We start from the raw sequence: 20879 nt of genomic DNA, 5'->3' as shown, positions 1-20879 counted from the left end.
AAAAAGTATTTTATGGAGACATTAGAAACAACTATTAATTTTAATCTTTTTCTGTTACGAAATGAAACATCAGTGAATCTGGCCGTGCTGGATATTTAATATGTATTTCTTTTCCTGATAGGTCTTTAACACTTACAGTAAAATCTCCACAGACCTGGATGATGATCTCAGCCTGGGGAGAGCCTATGAAGCAATAGCCAAGGTCCTGCAGAGGTAAGTTAGCACATCCTTGTCTTGCTGTCACTGTGAATTCACTCAGCTGTGAAAGACTTAAATTGTTTGAGGTCTGTCGCTTTCCATTACTGCCTGCTTAAATTTTAAGCAGTGCCCTTCTTAAGTGACCCTTTCATCGTTAAGTTATTTTAAACCAATGTGGTATTTTATAATATGCACCTAAACTCTTCTTTGTCTATTCCTCCTTTGTACTATTTTATTTTTGATTTTTTGTAAGTTTAGTGATGACCTTGAATGAAAGGGAAAAATCAGGTCACATCTCACAGGTTAAAAAAGCAAGAGCACAGAAATATATAGTACGCTTCAGTAACTGTGGCTCACCGTAACCTTTCCGGATCTCTTCTTAGAGGAAAGTTTTCACTTATGCTTCAATCCTGCTTCTTCCATTAAGACATCTCTCTTCTGAGCGTACATTTATGGGTAAACAACTGAATGGAAAAACGATATTTCCGCTATTTCATTCAAAACAGAAAATTTAATAAAGTATACCTGAACAACAAATTTTTCCATGGAAAACATATGATGTGCCCTTCACTTGTTGTATTGTGATCATTGTGTAGTCCACTTAATTATCGCATTATGTTGTAATGTTATTATTTAATTCAAGTTATAATAAGAAAAGTTACAAAATTAAGGCTTTGGTTTTTGATATGTTATCTTATACCATGATATGGATGGCTTTTTAATAATGGTGGTGGTAACAGTAGTAGTAGTTAGTAGTGGCAAGAAGAAGAAAAAGAATGGATATAGTTGTGTCAAGTTCTAATTTCTATATTTCAGCTTGTAAACACATACGAGGTAGTGTTTTAAAAGATAAAATTGTTATTTAAAAGACATTTAAAAGGTTAAATGCCCAGCGAACTGAAAGTACATCACCATTATATAATTACCACTGCCAATATAATAATAATTAATAAATAAATAATTCAATATTAAAATACCAACGCCAATGAAATGAAAGTTCCCTACAAAATACCAGATAAAAGACTATATAAAGAAAGTATGGCTATTTACCTGAGGAAGGCAGGGCCAGCCATGGATAAGGTAAGCAACCCATGATTATTATGGTTCTTCCAAGTAGAGATTGGTAACTAGTCTGGAAAATCAGTCCAGCTATCCCTTAAACTTTCACTTTCCACGTGACAATAACAACAGGAAAGAAGCAGATGTTTGGGCACAAAGAAGAATTTTGTAAGTTCTCAATTTAGTGTCTGTTTGTAACACACCAACTCTGACCTTTGGTTCAGTTCATTTTGATTATTAAATTACTTAGCTCTGCTGTTAACACTGCCCAGAATCAGTATAAAATGGTTGGAGTTTTGTCTTGCTTTGTAGTCGCAGGCCTGGCCTAAGCCTATGCAGTAAATAAGTGTATCCCTAATTTTATAGTTATAAAATTATTTATAAAATAATTTTTACAAAATGACATTTGTTCCAGCATAACTAAAGAGATAAAATTCCAGGGGAAAATATTTTCTTTTATAAACATATATTGAGCACCTACCATGCCATAAGGGTTGGAATGCCCTCTTGGTTACTGACAGCTTTTATTTTTTAAACTTCTAGATGCATGAGGTTATCTTAAAACATTCTCATGTGTTAGGGCAGCCCAGGTGGCTCAGCGGGTTAGTGCCGCCTTCAGCCCAGGGCGGGATCCTGGAGACCCAGGATTGAGTCCCATGTCGGGCTCCCTGCAAGGAGCCTGCTTCTCCCTCTTCCTCTGCCTGTGTTTCTGTCTCTGTGTGTGTATGTGTCTCTAATGAATAAATTAATAAAACTTTTTAAAAAATAAAATAATTCTCACGTGTTAAAAACAAGTGACTCTCTTGGAATATTTTAATCTCCACTCAGGATCTGAATTCCTGGTCTATACAGTAAAAGCTAAAAGGAGAGTTGAACAATTATATGATAAATATTGGCAACACTAACAGACAAATAATTTGATGTTTTGATTTGGCTGATGGAGTGTTATTGGGGGCTTAGATGTGGAAAAGGATACAGCTATATTTGATATATCATAAAGGAGGGTGTGTTTCTAGCAGGAATCGGGACAATTCTATTCCAACACTCTGGGTACTTGCCTTGGGGCAAACATATAATAGGCAGGAAGATTGATTCCCCACCTCCCTTTTACACCAAATGAAACAAATTCCACTTATAAGAATTCCCATCTATAAGTACCAATGAGGCCATTGATGATTTGCATGGTAGACCTGGGTTCTTAGTTTCATAATGTTATGTGATACATTAGAAAGTACAAGAGATGCTTCTTCTGGGGCTGTAGGGAAGAAGTACCCCAGGGACACTGCAAGCTTTCCAGTGCAAATCTACCATTTTGCAGCATTATTAGTAGTTATAGAGTAGCATTAAGGGGAGTGTAAGCCTCAGCATATTCTTTTACCATTTGTGCAAAATAACTCAAGATACAGATGTTTCAAAAACAAACATTCTTTTCAGGTAGACAACACACCCTAGTTACCTAAGAAGACTTATTAAATCAAGTCCACTGATTACTAAAAATGCCGTGATACATATTTTGTGGTCATTTTTTAAAAATCTCATTTTAAGGGCTTGATGTTCTTTGATATATGCACACACACACACACGCGCGCGCGCGCGCGCACATATCCTTTCAGAGTCCTAAACTGCCCTCCGATTAGCAGCAACATGCAAGAAATGAAGCACAACCAAAATAGAGGAAATTATGGTAGTGGAGGTGGAGAAGTAAATCAAGCTGCATACGAAGCTTCACATCTTCTCTAAATCTTTTTTCTAACCTGTACAATTGCACAAGTTTCACTAATGGTAGTCCTATCTCTATAAATATACTTTATCTCTTTAAAGGAAATGGAAGAGGATAGCCATGTCTAGCATAAGTGTGTGTCTAAGGCTATCAGCTGAGTGTGCATGAAAAGTGAATAATCTCTAAGGCTAGAAGCTTCTAAAATGGTTATAAGAATTTATACTAAGACTTCAATTGAAAAACATGCCATATTCCCTCAAGACTAAGGACTTGGTAATACAGAGTTGTCCATTTGGTAATGCTGGACCCAGCCATGCCATTAGAGTTATTGATGAAGGCTTTAATAGTGAACAGGTTTGTTATTTTTGCTGTTGTTCTAAATAATATTAATTGCACAAGGGGCTAAGGAGCGTAAAAGAAAATAAGCATTACAATGTCTTTCCCTGCCCCACTTGGAATACTAGTGAAAAAAGGAGGGAGGGTTGATATCCTAAAATGATAAAAAAAACACGTATGACACAGCTATAAAAGCCAGAATTATGGTCCATAAAACAAAGAGAGAGTGAGTTGAGAAATTGCCAAGTAAATATTATTATTAACAAAGACAGACAATTTGAGTAAATACAGAGAGCAAAATTCCTCAGTTTTCTTTACTGCATTTTTTTGCCTCATTTACTGAAATCACTCATTTTACTGAAATGCCTTGACTCTCCAAATAATCAGCATGACTTTTCAAAAGAATCTGGGGGGAAAATATTCACAAAATGAGAATTGTTCAAGACACATTGGTCACAACTAGCCTACCTCTGGGTTTATTCCATACTCATTGTAAATTTCCTTGCAAACTCGGGTTAAATTATTTCCTAGAAAACTTTCCACAGTGGAGATCTTTCAATCAATCAGTACAAAGTTTCAAGTGTGAAAATTACCTTTCTGTTATAGCTGAAAATTAATTTCTTTTTGCTTGAGAGAAATGACATGCCCTAGTAATTTTCATATATTCTTTAAAATGGAACATCCAGGCTTTGATGCAAAATTTCCTAAAAATGACCCCCCAAAAATACATCAAAAACATTTCTATTAATTCATGAAATTAAGAATAGCTTTTTACATTTTCTCCTGTCACTGATTCCATTTGCCTTATTACTTTCATCTGTGGCCCACAAACTTGGTGGCACAATCAACAAACCCCTTAGTGGCTGTTTCATCTCTGCTCTATTTGATTTCTTCTCTCTGAGTAAATGATTAAGTTTTCATGCATTGGTTCAACCAAAATCTATGTTCACTCAACCACATCCTTTATTGATTACTTCTACTGCAAACAGTAGGCCAAGTGTGATATACATAATTGGACAGTTGTCAGGGGATGTGGGTGTTAACAGTCCTGTTTTCCCAGTTGGAAACTGGAATCACCTTGATACACAAATATTCTGCACTGTTTCATTCTCATCCTTTGGACCGAGGAGTCCTGGTCCTCAGAATATATGTTTTTAACTCTCTAAGGTCTGGTTGAATGAATTTAATGATTATACCATATAATATGCTGCTCAAGTTGCACCTGTGCACTGCATATAGAAAACTGGAATTAATATTTGTCTAACATTTTAACCTTGTCCTTTAACTTATACAAATAATCTAGCTTTTCTAGAAGAAAATATTTGATTCTTTCCCTTCCAAGGAAAGATTGGCTTCTAAATCTATTGCGAACTTTGAAATTTGGAGATCCTTTAAGCAGCATATAACGTTTGTATTTCAGATGCTATAGTAACCATTTTGCTGGCTGTAGAACTGTACATTCATTGAATAGAGCATATATTGTATAACAGAAAGACTTTTTCTCTAGCATTATTTGTTAGAGCAAGTTCCCAGGTAATTTCAGATGTTCTGGAAATCTGTTGCTACTTTGAGAGAAAAACAACTGGACTCACTCAGCAATAGTTTCATTCATACTATTTTGTATTTCTTGCTCACTGAACTTGGTTTTTTGCTTGTGTGTGTTGTGCTTTAACAATCCTCGGCAGGCCAAACCTAATCCAAAATGTACTTCCATCAAAAATACATCAGCCTTTATGAATATGAACATAAATAACCTTCAGTCAGTCCATTTTAGCTAAATAAAAAAAATAATTTTTCCCTGAGGTTTTAAAGTGATATGCAAAGAAGCTCTACTTTTTTTTCTTACATCATCAACTTTTTTTTCTTAAATATTATAGTCCAAGAAAAGAGCTTGGAGAGTTCACATCAGTTTGATAAAACATTTTTACTCCTAGAAGTCCACAATTTGTTCAAGATTCTAAATAGTGTACCCTTTTATTTATTAATAATTTTATATTCTCTGGCTCTCTCAATGCCATTTGAGTTGTTTCACAAAACAAATATTTAAATTTGTGAGTGTACTCTCATGCTACTTTACTCCATGTCTGCATTTGAAATATTCCTCAAGCAATTCATAATTTTTCTGGAGAATTGAGCTATGCCTAAATGTGGAAGAAAATTATTCATGATTTTGTTATGAAAAAATGAGAACAGAATCATAAACAGCAATATTCACAACATCAGGAATGTGAAATTCCATTCTACTTCTGATACATAGAGCATTCTTTTGCTGATAAGAAAGAAAAAAAGAATGCATCTGATAGTACCCAGCACTCAAGTAAACAAAAAGTGTTAATTCTTTGAACCTGCCCCCTAAAAGCCAGACACCAGGACTTTACCTGCTGTCTGTTTATCTTGCAGAGTTGTATGTTTACATTATGGCATTTCATTCATTGCATAATGGAAGATTTGCAAAAAATAACACTTAGCAGGATGCCTGGGGGGCTCAACCTCTGACTCCTGATTTTGACTCAGATCATGATCTCAGGGTCCTGGAATTGAGCCTCCCCCCTCCCCCACATTGGGCTCTGCACTCAGCTGGGAGTCTGATTTGCCTGTCTTCTCTCTCTGCCCTTCCCCCTCAAAGTGCATGTGTGCAAGAGCACACACACTCTCTCTCTCAAATAAAATAAATAAATCTGTAAAGCAATCTAACTTATTTTTACAAATATACCATAACTTATTTATGAAAATGAACATTATGCTCCTCAAATCTTGGGAGGTTATCCAAGTTGATACCTCTAATCCTGACATTAACTGTTTAAAATTAAACTTTTTTGAAATGATGTCTGAGCTTGTGGCATATACCTTCGATATGTTTATCAAATGTATATTGTATGTGTATATATATATATATATATATATATAAAATAGCAGCACATCATTGTTTGAGAGGTGGGTTTGGTCTCTGGAAACAGCCAAAAGTATTTAGAGTCACATTTAGAAAATTCAGTAAATGATCTCTATGTGTAACTCAATTTTTTAAACAAAATCCATTAAATTACTTATGAATGCTTTATACTACTGTACCATGCAGGAGTTTCCTTTAAAAAAAAAAAAGATTTTATTTATTTATTCATGAGAGACACAGAGAGAGAGGCAGAGACACAGGCAGAGAGAGAAGCAGCTTCCCTGATCCCGATGTGGGACTGGATCCTGGGACTCCAGGATCATGCCCTGAGCCAAAGGCAGACACTCAACCACTGAGCCAACCAGGAGTTTCCTAAAGAGAAATTCCAAAATTTCCATAAGCCTCATCATTAGATGGCATCACTTAGAGGAAATTATCTTCCTTTGCATGCTTGGTATGTCTGGACAACTAGAAATATGGATGTGAAGCACAAGGGGAAAAAAATCAGGGCTAGAAATATGGATTTGCCAGACATATGCATATAGGAGTTTAGGGCATGGCATCATAGGAAATTACCCATAGAAAGCTTTCGCTTTTCATGGAGGGGAAGGAATGATTGAGAGAGAACTCTAGAAATAGCCAACTTTGGGCAGGCAGAGACCTCAATGTCAGTGAGATATCTGGGAAAATGAGAGATACAGAAGAAAGAGACCAGAGTTGGAACAAAAGTCCTAGATGGTAGGGAGGGAAAAATACTTGGGAAAAGATTAGACACTTAGCAGCAACTCCGAACTTGCATTGAAGATCTGTGTAAATGAGGAGGAGAAAGAAAGATGGGAGTAGAGCAAAGGATCTGTGAATCTATAAGCACACAAACATTTTATGTAGTTCAAAATTCAAAGATGTTTTCCACAATACATATTATAATTTTTCAAAGGTCTACGGATGCTTTGAGACGAAAATTGTATTCACTGGATTTGGCTCCAGATCTGTTTGGCTTCCTTTTAAGACTAAATTTACCCCAAAACACTAGGCTTGCTCTTGTGAAGATATTCAAATAAATGTGCTCTAGGTTTTAAAGCACTTTAGACAGTTTGTAGTATTTATCACAGTTAATTCTATGTACAAATGTTTAAATTTATCTCTCCAAATTGACAGTGAAACACTTTAGAGGCAGGAACCATAGTCCCCAGAAACTAACACATTGTAGGGCATTTGATAGTCTCTCAAGGAAGTTGCTGAAATAAAAAGATTATCTTGATATTACCAAAATATCCAGGAGAAAGGAGTTGACAATCATGGACTCCAAACTTCCAATGACTAATAGTCTCACAATTTACCTGGGAGCTTAATTTTTATGAGTATTGCATAAGCATTTCCCTTTTCAAGTTTTCAGCCACTCCTTTATTTAAAAATATATGAAGCCTAGTATATGCTAAGCACTCTGGTCATAAATATGTACCATTCTAAACATTTTGCCAGTATATTTATAACAACTTGTAAAAAAAAAAAACAACTTGTATAGATGACTTTAGTGACACCTAAGATTTCACAGCTGAGGGACACTTGCAAGAACAAATTATCATTCACCTTTCATAAACTTTTTAAAGGTTAGTTAGAAAAATATAACAGCTTTATTGAGATATAAGTCACATACCATACAACTCACCCCTCTTTTTTGACATTTGAAGACTAGTTTTATTAAATATTTAGTATAGATCAAAGACTATGGGATAACAATGCAGCTGTTCCTCAGAGCTGCTGTGTTTATTTCCATGCAGATCACAGGAAAATAGCATGTAAACAAAATAGTTAATTTTAGTTAGTGTTTAAAGGCAGCTCGAGAGAGGGCATCCAAGATGGTAGCATATGAAGATCCTGAACCTACCTCTCTTAGACACACTAAATCCATAGCTACATATGAAATAATTCCTTCTGAAAAAGACCTGAACACTAGCTGAACAGCACCTTTACAACAAACAATTATAGAACCGCATCTAGGGGCACCTGAGTGTCTCAGTGGTTGAGCATCTGCCTTCACTCAGATTGTGATCCCAGGGTCCTGGGATTGAGTCTCACATCAGGCTCCCCAGGGATCCTGCTTCTCCCTCTATCTATGTCTCTGCCTCTCTCCCTATGTCTCTCATGAATAAATAAATAAAATCTTAAAAAAAAAAAAAGAGCCACATCTAGATGAGCAATAGAGGCTGAGACGCATTCTCATTAAAACCCCACCTGCAACATGGCAATCCACAATTGGGAGTGATTTCACAAATCTTTAACTTCTCCCTAAGGAATATGGGATTCATGTCCCACATCAGGCACCCCAACCCCTGACCTGCAATGGAGAGACAAGCCCCAAAAATGTCTGGCTTTGAAAACCAACAAGGCTCACATCCAGGAAACCCAAAGGGCTGCAGGGAACTAGAGTACTTCTCTTAAACAGCTTGTATGCAGACTAACTTACCCCAGTGACCAGAACAAAAGTAGCAGTTTGAAAAGTACATAGACTATATGTGAAGTTTGCTAATCTTAAAGCATATGCCAGAGGGGCAGAACCCTATGGGGGGCTCTCCAGGAACAGAGGCATTGGTGGGTGCCATTTTTACACTCTCTCTCTAATTTGATAGCTTAAGCAAATGCACCCCAGCTCTGTGTTCTCCTGCTGCCTCACTAAAACTTTTGATCACATGCAGTCTACACAGGGATGTTCCAGAGTCACATCATTCTGATAGCAAGAGGGGCTTGCATTTGTGGGACCCATGGGCTGTAGCTGAGAGACAGTTCTTGGCAGGCTAACATCCCCAGAGTACTGCAGAGATAGAAGACTGAAACATACTCCCAGTCTTTCTGTGAGAGAGGCCTATTTACTGGTCCTGGGACTTGAGTCTTAAGGGCAAACTTCAAGCTGGCCACATATCTAAAGGTTACACAGGTACTCTCAGAGAATAGAAGCCATGCAGGTCCATCTTTCTGCATTCTTTTTTTTTTTTTTTTTTTTTTTAATTTTTTTTTTTTTATTTATTTATGATAGTCACAGAGAGAGAGAGAGAGGCAGAGACATAGGCAGAGGGAGAAGCAGGCTCCATGCACCGGGAGCCCGACGTGGGATTCGATCCCGGATCTCCAGGATTGCGCCCTGAGACAAAGGCAGGCGCTAAACCGCTGCGCCACCCAGGGATCCCCTTTCTGCATTCTTTAGGCCTTGCTACAGTGTACTGGTGCCTCATGGAAAGGAATTTATGCACTCATCAGAAGCCCCAGGTTTTGCAACTGTCACCCAAGGGTCATCTCCAGGTCTGAAGATCAGCAGGGTTTACAATTATAGCCCCAAAGGACTATATATATTTGAATACATTAAAATTGCTGCCTGAGGGTCTGGCTTCCAAACAGCCTGAAAATAGGTGCTGAGATCCTTCCCTTTGGAAAACTGACAGGTTGGGGCAGACTTCAACACCTGGGACCTATCAAGAATAAATTAGGCTGCTTAGGTAATCACAAAGGTTCAAGAGATAACCAAGAGCTAGAGCAATGTTGAACAACAAGTTTCACCTCCTATACAAGTGCACTCCTTCAAGACTGGGAGAAGTAGTGTTTCACCTAATACAGAGAAACAGAAAATTGAAAAAAAATGGGAAACAGAGGATTATTTATTTGGATATGATCCAAATAAAACAGGAAGATAAAACCTCAGGAAAAAAATTAATGAAATGGAGATAAGTAATTTACCTGATAAAGAGTCAAAAGTAATGGTAATTAAGATGCTCAGTAACTTGGGAGAAGAATGAATGAACATAGTGATACTGGTTCAACAGCAGACTAGGTGAAGCAGAAGAAAGGATCAGTTATCTAGAAGACAAGGCAGTGGAATGCACCCAAATAGAGCAGCAAAAAGAAAGAAGAATTTTAAAAAGGAAAGATGGCTTAGAAGACCTTAGAGACAACAACGAACAGAATAACATTTACAATGTAAGGGTCCCAGAAGGTAACAAGAGAGAGAGAAAGGGGAAGAAAACTCATTTAAAGAAATAATTTCTGATAACTTACCTAACATGGGGGAAACACAGACATCCATATACAAGAATCACAGATAGATTCAAATAAGATGAACCCAAAAAGATCCACACCAAGATGCATTATAATTAAAATATCAAAAGTTAAAGATAAAGAGGCAATATTAAAAGGAGCAAGAGAAAAAGCAAGTTGTTACATACAAGGGAAACCCCAAAAGACCATCGGTAGATTTTTCAACAGAATCTTTGCAGGTGAGAAGAAGGGCAAATAATATATTCAAAGTGTTCAAAGTGCTGAAAGGAAAAAAGTTCCAGACAAAAATACTTCACCCAACAAGGTTATCATTCTGAATTGAAGGAAAGATAAAAAGTTTTGCAGACAAAAGCTAGAGAAATTTATTATCACAAACTGGGTTTAAATGAAATGTTAAAGGAACTACTTTAGGCTGAATGAAAAGCATTAATTAGTAACAAGCAAACATATTAAAGTATAAATCTCACTGGTAAAAGTAAATATATAGTAAAGATAATGGATTAGTTACTGATAAAAGATTAAAAGACAAAACTAATGAAAATAAAAAATAAAAAGATGTAAAATGTGACATCAAAAACATACGAGGTGGAGTGGGAGGCAGTAAAAATGTAGTTTTAGAATGTGTTCAAACCTAAGTTGCTATCAACTTAAACTGTTATATATAGAACCTGTTATATGTGCCCCTCATGGTAACCACAAAGCAAAAACCTAGAGTAGATACACAAAAGATAATAAGAAAGTAATCTAAGCATAACACTAAAGATAGTCATCAAACTACAAGGGAAGAGAGCAAGAGAAGACAGGAATACAGAAGAACTACAAAGCAGCCAGAAAACAGTTAACATAATGGCAATAATAATACCTATCAATAATTACTTTAGATGTAAATGAATTAAATTCTCCAATCAAAAGACACAGTGTAGCTAACTAAATGACTAATAATAATAAAAAAAAGAGAGACCTGTCTATATGCTGCCTACAAGAGACTCACTTTAGGTAGAAGAATGTACATAGACTGAAAGTGAAGGGATACAGAAGATGTTTCATACAATTGGGAACCAAAGGAAAGCTGAGGCAGCTATACTTACAATAGACAAAATAAGCTTTGAAACAAAGACTGTAATAAAGACAAAGAAGGAAATTACATGATAAAGGGATCAACCCAACTAGAGGATATGAAATTTGTAAATATTCACGCACCTAAATATATAAAGCAAATATTAACAGATCTAAAAAGAGAAACTGACAGCACTACAACAAAAGTAGGGGATTTTATTACGCCACTTACATCAATAAATAGATCATTCAGACAGAAAAAATCAATAAGAAACATCAGCCTTAAATGACACATTAGACCAGTTGCACATAAGAAATATAAACAGAACATTCCATTAAAAACCAACAGAATACACACATTCTTCTCAAGTGCACAGGGATTATTCTTCACAACAGATAGTATGTTGCAGCACAAAATAAGTCTCAATAAATTTAAGATCGACATCAAATAAAACATCTTTTCTGACTACAATGGTATGAAACCAGAAATGATTTACAAGAAAAAAAGACCAGAAAAATCACAAATATAGAGAGATTAAACAACATGCTACTGAACCACCAGTGGGTAAATGAAAGGAGAAATTAAAAGGGAAATTTTAAAAATCAACATGATACCCCACAATAACAAATGTTAAATAAAATCTTATAATCATCTCCATAGATGCAGAAAAAAAGCATTTGACAAAATTCAACACCCATTCATGATAAAAACTCTCAAGGAAGTGAGGATAGAGGGAATGAACCTCTCAGCATAGTAAGGGCCATATGTGACAAGCCACAGCTAATATTATACTCAATAGTGAAAAGCTAAAAACTTTCCTCTAAGATAGGAACAAGACAAGGATGCCCATTTTCACCACTTTTATTCAGCATAGTCCTAGCCACAGCAATTTGGGCAAGAAGAAGAAATGAGTGTACCCAAATAGGAAAAAAGAGGTAAAACTGTCACTATTTATGGACAACATGACTTTATATATAAAAATCCTAACGACTCCACCAAAAAACTGTTAGAACTAATAAATGAATTCAGTAAAGTTACAGGGTACAAAATTAACATGAAAATTTGTTGCATTTCTATACACTAAACAATCTATCAGAAAGAGTAATTAAGAAAACAATCCCAGGGCACCTGGGTGTCTTAGTTGGTTAAGCATCTGACTCTTGGTTTCGACTCAGGTTGTGATCTCATGGATGAAGCCCTGAGCTGTTCTCTGCACTCAGCAGGGAGTCTGCTTGAAAGAGTCTCTCCTTCTGCCCCTTTCCTCACTTGCCTGCTCCCTCTAAAAATAAATAAATAAATCTTTTTGAAAAACAGAAAACAATCCCATCTATAATGGCATCAAAAAGAATAAAATACTTAGGAATAAATTTAACCAAGGAGGTGAAAAGGCCTTTACACTGAAAACTATAAGACACTGATGAAATAAATTGAAGTAAACACAAATAAATGGAAAGATTTTCTGTGTTCATAGATTGGAAGAATTAATATTGTTAAATGTCCATACTATTCAATGCAATCTACATATTTAGTGCAATTTTTATCAAAATCCTTCTGGCATTTTCCACAGAAATAGAACGAACCTAAAATGTATATGGAACCTCAAAAGACCCTGAATAGAGCAATCTTGAGAAAGAAAAACAAAGCTGGAGTCATCATGCTCCCTAATTTCAAACTGTATTATAAATCTATAATAACCAAAATAGTACAGGGGCATCTGGGTGGCTCAGTTGGTTGGGCATCTGCCTTCAGCTCAGGTCATGATCTCAGAGTCCTGGGATTGAGCCCCACATTAATAGGCTCCCTGCTCCCTCTCCCTCTGCCCTTCCCCCTGCTTGTGCTCACTCTCTCTCTCTTTCTTTCAAATAAATAAAATCTTTAAAACAAACAAACAAACAAAACCCAGTATGATATTGGCATAAAAACAGACACATAGATTGGTAGAACAGAATAGAGCCCAGAAATAAACCCACACATTTATAGTCAATTAATTTATTTTAAAAGAGCCAAGAATATAAAATGGGGAAAGGAAGTTTCTTTAATAAATGTCCATGAGGTTAACTGGACAGCCTCATGCAAAAGAATGAAACTATACTACTATTTTATACCATACACAAAAAATTAGCTCAAAATGAATTAAAGACAGATGTAAAACCTGAAATCATAAAACTCTGAGAAGCTAGGTAGTAAGCTCTTTGAAGTATGTCTTAGTGATTTTTTTTTTTTTTGGATCTAACTCCAAAAACAAAATCATAAAAGGAAAAATAAATAAGTGGGACTACATCAAACTAAAAGGCTTCTTCTGTACAGTAAAGGAAATTATCAACAAAATGTGAAGGCAACCTACTGAACTAGAATATTTGCAAGTCACAAATATATAAGGAACTCATAACTCAATAGCAAAAAAAAGTCTAATTAAAAAATAAGCAGAGGAGGGCAACCCCAGTAGCGCAGTGGTTTAGCGCCACCAGCAGCCCAGGGCGTGATCCTGGAGACCCAGGATCGAGTCACACATCAGGCTCCCTGCATGAAGCCTGCTTCTCCCTCTGCCTGTGTCTCTGCCTCTCTCTCTCTCTCTCTCTCTCTCTCTCTCATAAATAAATAAATAAATAAAAATCTTTAAAAAAAAATAAGCAGAGGATCTGAAGTCATTTTTCCTAAGAAGACATGTGCATGATCAACAGACCCATGAAAAGATGTTCAATATCACTAATCAGAGAAATGCAAATCAAAACCTTAATGAGATATCACCTCACACCTGTTAGAATGGCTATTATTGGAAAGACAAGAAACAAATGTTGGCAAAGGCTTGGAGAGGGGAACTTTCGTGTATTGTTTTGGGAATAACAGACACTATGGAAAACAGTATGGAAGTTCCTCAAAAAGTTGAAAGTAGAACTATATGGTCCAGCAATTCCACTTCTAGATATTTATCTGAAGAAAATGAAAACACTAACTTAAAAAGATATGTGCACCCCTGTGTTCACTGCAGCATTATTTACAGTAGCCAAAATATGGAAATAACCTAAGTGTCCAAGCAATGAAAGAATAAGATAGAATATATATACACAGTGGAATTCTACTCGGCCATTAAAAAGAATGAAACCTTGTCATTTGTGACAACATGGTGAAATTTAACAGTATGAAGCAAAGTGAAATGAGTCTGGTGGAGAAAGAAAAATATTTAAGCTGCCGCTTATATGTGGAATCTGAAAAACAAACTGAATGAACAAACAAAACAAAGCAAAATAAAACTCATGTATATGAGCGGTTCAACGGTTGCCAGGGAGAAGCGGGGTTAGGCGTTGAGCATAAGGGATGAACAGGGTCGGGAGGTACAGACTTCCAATTTTGAAACGAATAGGTCATGGGGATGTGGTGTGCTGCACAACAAATACAGTCAATGGTACTGAGCATACTTGAAGGTTGCTGAGGGAGAGTGGATCTTGAAAGTGCTCATCAAAAAAAAAAAAAAAAAAAAATTGGAGAAAAAAAAAGACACCTGCATTCCAAAGTTTCCTACTGGTTACTGGTTTCATCGCCACCACTTAGTAGATGTTTAATGTTAGAACCATTTTACCTGCTCTTTCTGGAAGCCTTGGGCAGAGCTTAGTTCGTAATCTTTGGGGGGAATAACTGCTGAATTTTTAGGTGTTTTGAGTTGACTCGCACCACTGCACCACAACTCAATATGAAAAAACTATTTAACTTATTTATTATCTTGTGAAAAGTATACATTGAAAATTTTGTTCATACTGTATTTATCAACTATGATGAAAAACAATAGATATATATTCTTTTGTTATGTTAAATTATGATTGCCATTATTAATCAGCAAAATGTGGAGTGTATGTTCTTTTCACAGTAATATATGCCTTTTGTAACTTCACTTGGTTATTTTATTGTAAATGAGTAAAAAAATCTTCATTTAAGAGATTGTATGTAATATTTATTTCATTAGTTTCTTTCTTTGTTTACATAAATTTTGAAAGATTGCATGATTTCTTTACAGAAAATGTATCCTGATGCTGTGGAAATAGTTTGAGGAACATCTTATGAATTTTCTTAGAATGTATAATGGTTGTAGCCCATCCTACTTTAAAGAAAAAAGTGACCACAGACTTTGCAAATCAGGCTTAAATGTGGCATGCTTTTCTTATTCCAACTTTTTAAATTAGAAAAAAAAAAGGTCTTTTGTTTATTCCCCCAATTCTACTGTGACATACTCTGTGTATAAAGACATGTAGCAATAATGGGGTGGGGGTTAGTCTCACAGTGTCTTTGGGAGGGCCAGAACTGGCCTTAAATCTTCCCCAGCCAAATAACTATTTTTCTATTAGTGCTTGAGAGAATTTGAATGTAGGATGGGTTCAACTGCACAAAAGGAAAATATATTTACCACTTTCTTTTTACATAGATCTAAAGTGAAGAGACCACCTCTTAGTGCTAAAAATGGTATGTAGTACATGAATATGCCTTGTTTCATTCCAGAAAATTCCAGAACTTGTAATTTTTTTTTTTTTTTGCTTGTGTAGAAAGGCAGGAATGCTTTCCTGGACAGCAGATGAATGAGCGGTAGCTTTAGTTTCTTTGTACATAGGTACTGTTGGAGCACCCTGTATGTATGTACGCTGGACTACTTTGACAGAAGTAGGTTTTTGAATGTAACAAGTCAACTTGAGTTGTAATATATTTTGGGGAATCAGTACACTACAAATTGTGATTGTAAACATTATACTGTAAATGTTTTGTAGTTTCCCCCAATAAAATTTTTGGGAAAAAAGGTAAAAAAAAAAAATTTTTTTGTGACTGTGGTGGTAATCATTTCACAATGTAGACAAGTATTGAATCATCACGTTGTAAGCCTGAAACTAATATGATATTGTATGACAATTATACCCAAGAATAATAAAGAAAAGAAATAACAAGGCAGATTGACATTTTTTCCAAGTTGAATCTGAGTTCTAATTTTTACCTTGGTTATACACATAATTTCCCAGTCACTCTAGTTAATTTTATAAAACAGCCAAATATTTTTCAATTTGCCCACTAGTTACTCTGACAACACCACATTTGTGGGATTGTTTTCTGAGTATTCTAAACTTATTAAAATATTTTTGCATGAACTTACTTATTCTATATACTATTTCTGATGTGAATTTTTAAAAATCTCAAATTCTTGCCACTGAGACAGGAGAACCCTCTTACACTGTTGGTGCAAATGCAAGCTGGTACAGCCACTCTGGAAAACAGTATGGAGTTTCCTTAAGAAGTTAAAAATAGAGATACTCTACAACCCAGCAATTGCACTACTAGGTATTTATCTCAAAGATACAAAATTAGTGATCCAATGGGGCACATGCACCCCAATGTTTATAGAAGCAATGTCCACAATAGCCAAACTGTGGGAAAAAGTCAAGATGTCCATTGACAGATGAATGGATAAAGAAGATGTGGTCTACAGATTCAATGGAATATTACTCAACCATCAGAAAGAATGAATACTTAACATTTACATCGATGTGGATAGCACTGGAGGACACTATGCTGAGTGAAATAATTCAAACAGAGAAAGGCAATTATTATATGGTTTTCACTCATGTGGAATATAAGAAACAGGACAGAGGATCAATCATACGGAAAGGGAGGGAAAACTGAAAGGGAAGTCATCAGAGGGAAAATATCCATGAGAGACTCTTAAGTATAGGAAACAAACTGAGGGTTCCTGGAGGGGAAGTGGATGGGGGGATGGGGCAACTGGGTGATGGGCATTAAGGAGGTCATGTGATGTTATGAGCACTGGGTATTATACACAACTGATGATTGAACGCCAAATCTGAAACATGTTGGCTAATTGAACTTAAAATTTTTAAAAATTCTTGCCACTGAAAATCAGATATTACCTTTTATATTACTTTTTCAAGAGGCACTTTTTCAACTGTTTATTGCATGTGGTAATAATATAGCTCATCAATCACACCTAGTATAGACATTCATGCTAAAAACTATTATGTTTGGGGTTCTATTTGCTCAGAGATTTAGGTGAATGTTACATTTTGCTATTTTAACTGTAACCATGAAAATGAATGCCATTTTGCAAGTGAATTTGTAATGTTAGGTTAGAAATATCGATATTTTGATGCTCATTTTATAAACAGAATGCTGTTGAATATATGATTGCTTTATGATTATATACATATGATATAAACACAGCACCAAAAAAATTAAGTATGTTTGTTTTTGCATAAAATTAAATAAAATGAATAGATACATATAGAGATTTATTGGAACTATTAAGTAGTTAGACCAGTTGTTTGCTCTCATTATGTTCTAACTATATATCAGGTATATATAAATTCAGTGTGAATTTCAAACTTCCTAGAAAATTTTATTCAAAAATTTATTAGTCAGGGGCACCTGGGTGGCTCATTAGGCTAAGCTGCTTTTGGCTGGGGTCATGATCCTAGAATGCCAGGATCGACCGAGCCCCACATCAGATCAGGCTCCCTGCTCAGTAGAGTCTGCTTCTCCCTCAGCCCGCTCATGCTCTCTCTCGCTCTCTCCCTCTTTCTCAAATAAATAAAATCTTTAAAAAACAGAAACAAAAAACAAAAAATTTACTGTCCAATGAACTGCCCATTATATTGCAGGCATCCATTACACTGAAGGAGTAACTTTATTTTTAGATTTCACTAAATCTAAGATTTTTTTCTATTGGACCATGCACCTTACATACTACCAAAAAGGAATATTCTAACTAAATTGTGAGATAACAACTCTTATTGCTTAGAATTTTGATTTTGTACTTAATAAAAGAGCTATTTTAGGCTCTTAAGCCTTCATGTAAAAAATACAAATTTATTATACTCCTCAAACATATTTGCATTCTAAATCCAGTTCTTCTGAATCACTTTTAAATCAGAATTGTCACTATTTTTTCCCCAAACGTATTATTCTTAGTGTCATGAAGAACATTGGTACTATAGCCTTTCTAAAAATAGTGCTCCAGTATCATCTCCACTATTTTTTTCCAAGTCACGGACACTTAATTTGCTGATTTTGAAGTCGGCATTTTCTTGACTTCCAGATTTCAGAAAGGTTTTTACAAAACAACCAGTCCTCCTTTTCCTTTCTGAAATCATCTTTAAATAGTTATTAACAGAAATATCAAAGCATTGCAATTGTTGGGTCATGTCCAGAAATATAAACCTAATCCATTGCTGCAGCAACAGCTATGACCTGACTGTTCCCCATCTGACAATGATGATGCCCACCTGTTGTAAGACATCCTGATTTCAGAAACGTTAAAACATGGGGGAAAATGTGTGTTTTAGAATCAATTAAATATGGTACTAATATTGCTAACTTTTTCTGTAATTGCAATAATTTAAAAGTTTGTAGCAAAGTTTCTATAAATGCCACGTTCATTACCATATTATCCGGACTTCCTATGAGTAAATCCTTGCAGGATAAACTGAGGAATACTCATATGAGGAGCAGCTCGATTGCAAAACAAGCTCTGCATTTCCGAATTTTATCCTGTGAATTACTGAGTCATAGAATAGATGTTCACTGAGAACTGCTGGCCTATGGAACAAAAGGGAAATTCTAGGGACTCAAAAATACTCAGAAATAAGAATGTTTTCCTTTAGTATAGGTAATTGAAGAATACAATTATAGATTTTGTTCTTTTAAAATCTCTAAATTCTAGATGTTGTCACATTAATGAAAACTACCGTGGTTCTAATATGATTTAACAATAGAATTTTGTATAATCTTAGATTCACCGTTCTGTTAGGAATTGGAAAAAAATGAAAATCCACAGGCTCAACAGATACTGAATTTTTTTTGGCACACTTAATTTGGAGCCATTATTTTGAAATCACTTCTTGCTTTGTCCGTGAATCGGCAGTCAACTGTCCCTTTAGCTGGACTTTGGCTTCAATTGCCTCTACAAAATCAGTCCCAGCATATTAAACCTTGACTCTAGCTGTTTTCGAAAATTACTGTGTCTTTGGTTGCTCAAATATTTTTTATCTTAGTTCTTAATTCCGTTTGCCCTTATGAGAGTGTGTCCCTCGGTGGCCCCCAAGCATTCTTCACCAGGACAATTACTAAAATTGGCTCCTAAGGGAGCCTGTCTCCTTAGACTGACTTTCAAATTTCAAATATTTATCTCCTTTAGAGATTTTTAGAGTCTTTCCACTCATCCCTCCCCTTTCTGTTTATCTCTTACTCAGATAAAACTAAGATTTATATATACTTGGAGTGGCATATCAGATCATGAAAAACTGATGAGTGTTTGGGACTCAGATTTATAAAATGAGAGTAGAATTTAAGTAATTGAAGTTTCTCATTGTAATTCATTGAAATCTTTAAAATGATGTGCCCACCAATTCTTTATGAAAGAAAAATATAGCCAAATTTGTTTTAGCTAGTTTTGGTGATTGAGTTGCTGTAACAATCTCCAAACTCTCTGGTATATCACAATGAAATTTATTTCTTCCTTATATGAATTCTTGCAGTTTGCCAGATGTTTGTGGCATGCCTTCCAGAAGCCAGGCCCTTCCATCTGGGGGTATATCTCTCCTTCATTCTTTGGAGTCCTCATTGGGAGATTTCTGAAGACTCCATTTTCATCATATTTGTTCTAATACCTCCAGCAGGTATTGCCTCCCCACAAAGGACTGGTTTCATTTGCAAAGTGACCTGGAAAAGTTCAACCTTTTCAAAGGTTTTCTTTTTTTAAAAAAAATGACAGCTTCATTGAGATGTAATTCATATACTGTATATTCACCCTTTTAAAAAGTCTATAATTCAGTAGTTTTCAGTAAATTCACAGAGTTGTACAACCATCACCACAATTTAATTCAGATCATTTTTGTCACTCTATAAAGAAACCCCATACATAGCTCTTAGCAGTCTCTCTCCATTCCCCTTCTCACCAGCCTTTGGATATCACTAGCCTGCTTTCTGTTTCTATGGATTTGCCTATTCTGGACATTTTATGTAAATGGAATCATATGACACATGTTTTTATGACTGGCTTCTTTCATTTAACATGTTTTTAAGGTTTATCCATGTCGTGGCATGTACGACTAAACTTATTCTCTCTTATGGCAGAATAATATTCCCTTGTATGGATATACCACATCTTGCTTATTCATTAAATTAATAGCTGTTGGGGTTGTTCCCAGTTCTTGGCTACTATAAATAATGCTGATATGAACATTTGTGTACAAGTTTTTGTGTGAATATATGTGTGGATGTATAATATTTTTATTTCTCTTAGGAGTGGAATTGCTTGGTCATATGGTAACTGTCTATCAAAATTTTTGAGGATCTGCCAAGTTGTTTTCCAAAGCAGGTGCACCATTTTACAATCCCACCAGCAACACACAAGGGTTTAAAGGTTTAAGTTTTAATTCACTGTATATTCCAACAAAGACAAGCCACGTATTTTTTAAATTTGCATTTCACATTTCATTATCCTGAACCATTTTGCACTTTCTAATGCAAAGACACAAAATATCTTCTCTTTACTGTGACATTAAATGAGATCATACTCCAGTGAT

At 35.5% G+C, this 20879-nt stretch overlaps 1 protein-coding gene across 4 annotated transcripts in view; it reads left to right on the top strand.

Annotated features, from left to right (window-relative positions):
* The window catches only part of TTC29 (tetratricopeptide repeat domain 29), a 244607-nt gene that overhangs the window by 124171 nt on the left and 99557 nt on the right, over positions 1-20879 (top strand). For all 4 annotated transcript variants that reach the window (XM_072773528.1, XM_072773529.1, XM_072773530.1 and 1 more), the window contains exon 9: positions 122-213. In XM_072773528.1, the coding sequence (XP_072629629.1) occupies positions 122-213 (92 nt within the window). The remainder of the gene's footprint in view (positions 1-121; positions 214-20879) is intronic.

Source organism: Canis lupus, chromosome 13 (genome assembly GCF_048164855.1).
Source record: "Canis lupus baileyi chromosome 13, mCanLup2.hap1, whole genome shotgun sequence".
Classification (NCBI taxonomy): Eukaryota; Metazoa; Chordata; class Mammalia; order Carnivora; family Canidae; genus Canis; species Canis lupus.
The sequence above is the reverse complement of the archived record's forward strand: the minus strand, read 5'-3'. Positions and strand labels throughout refer to the sequence as shown.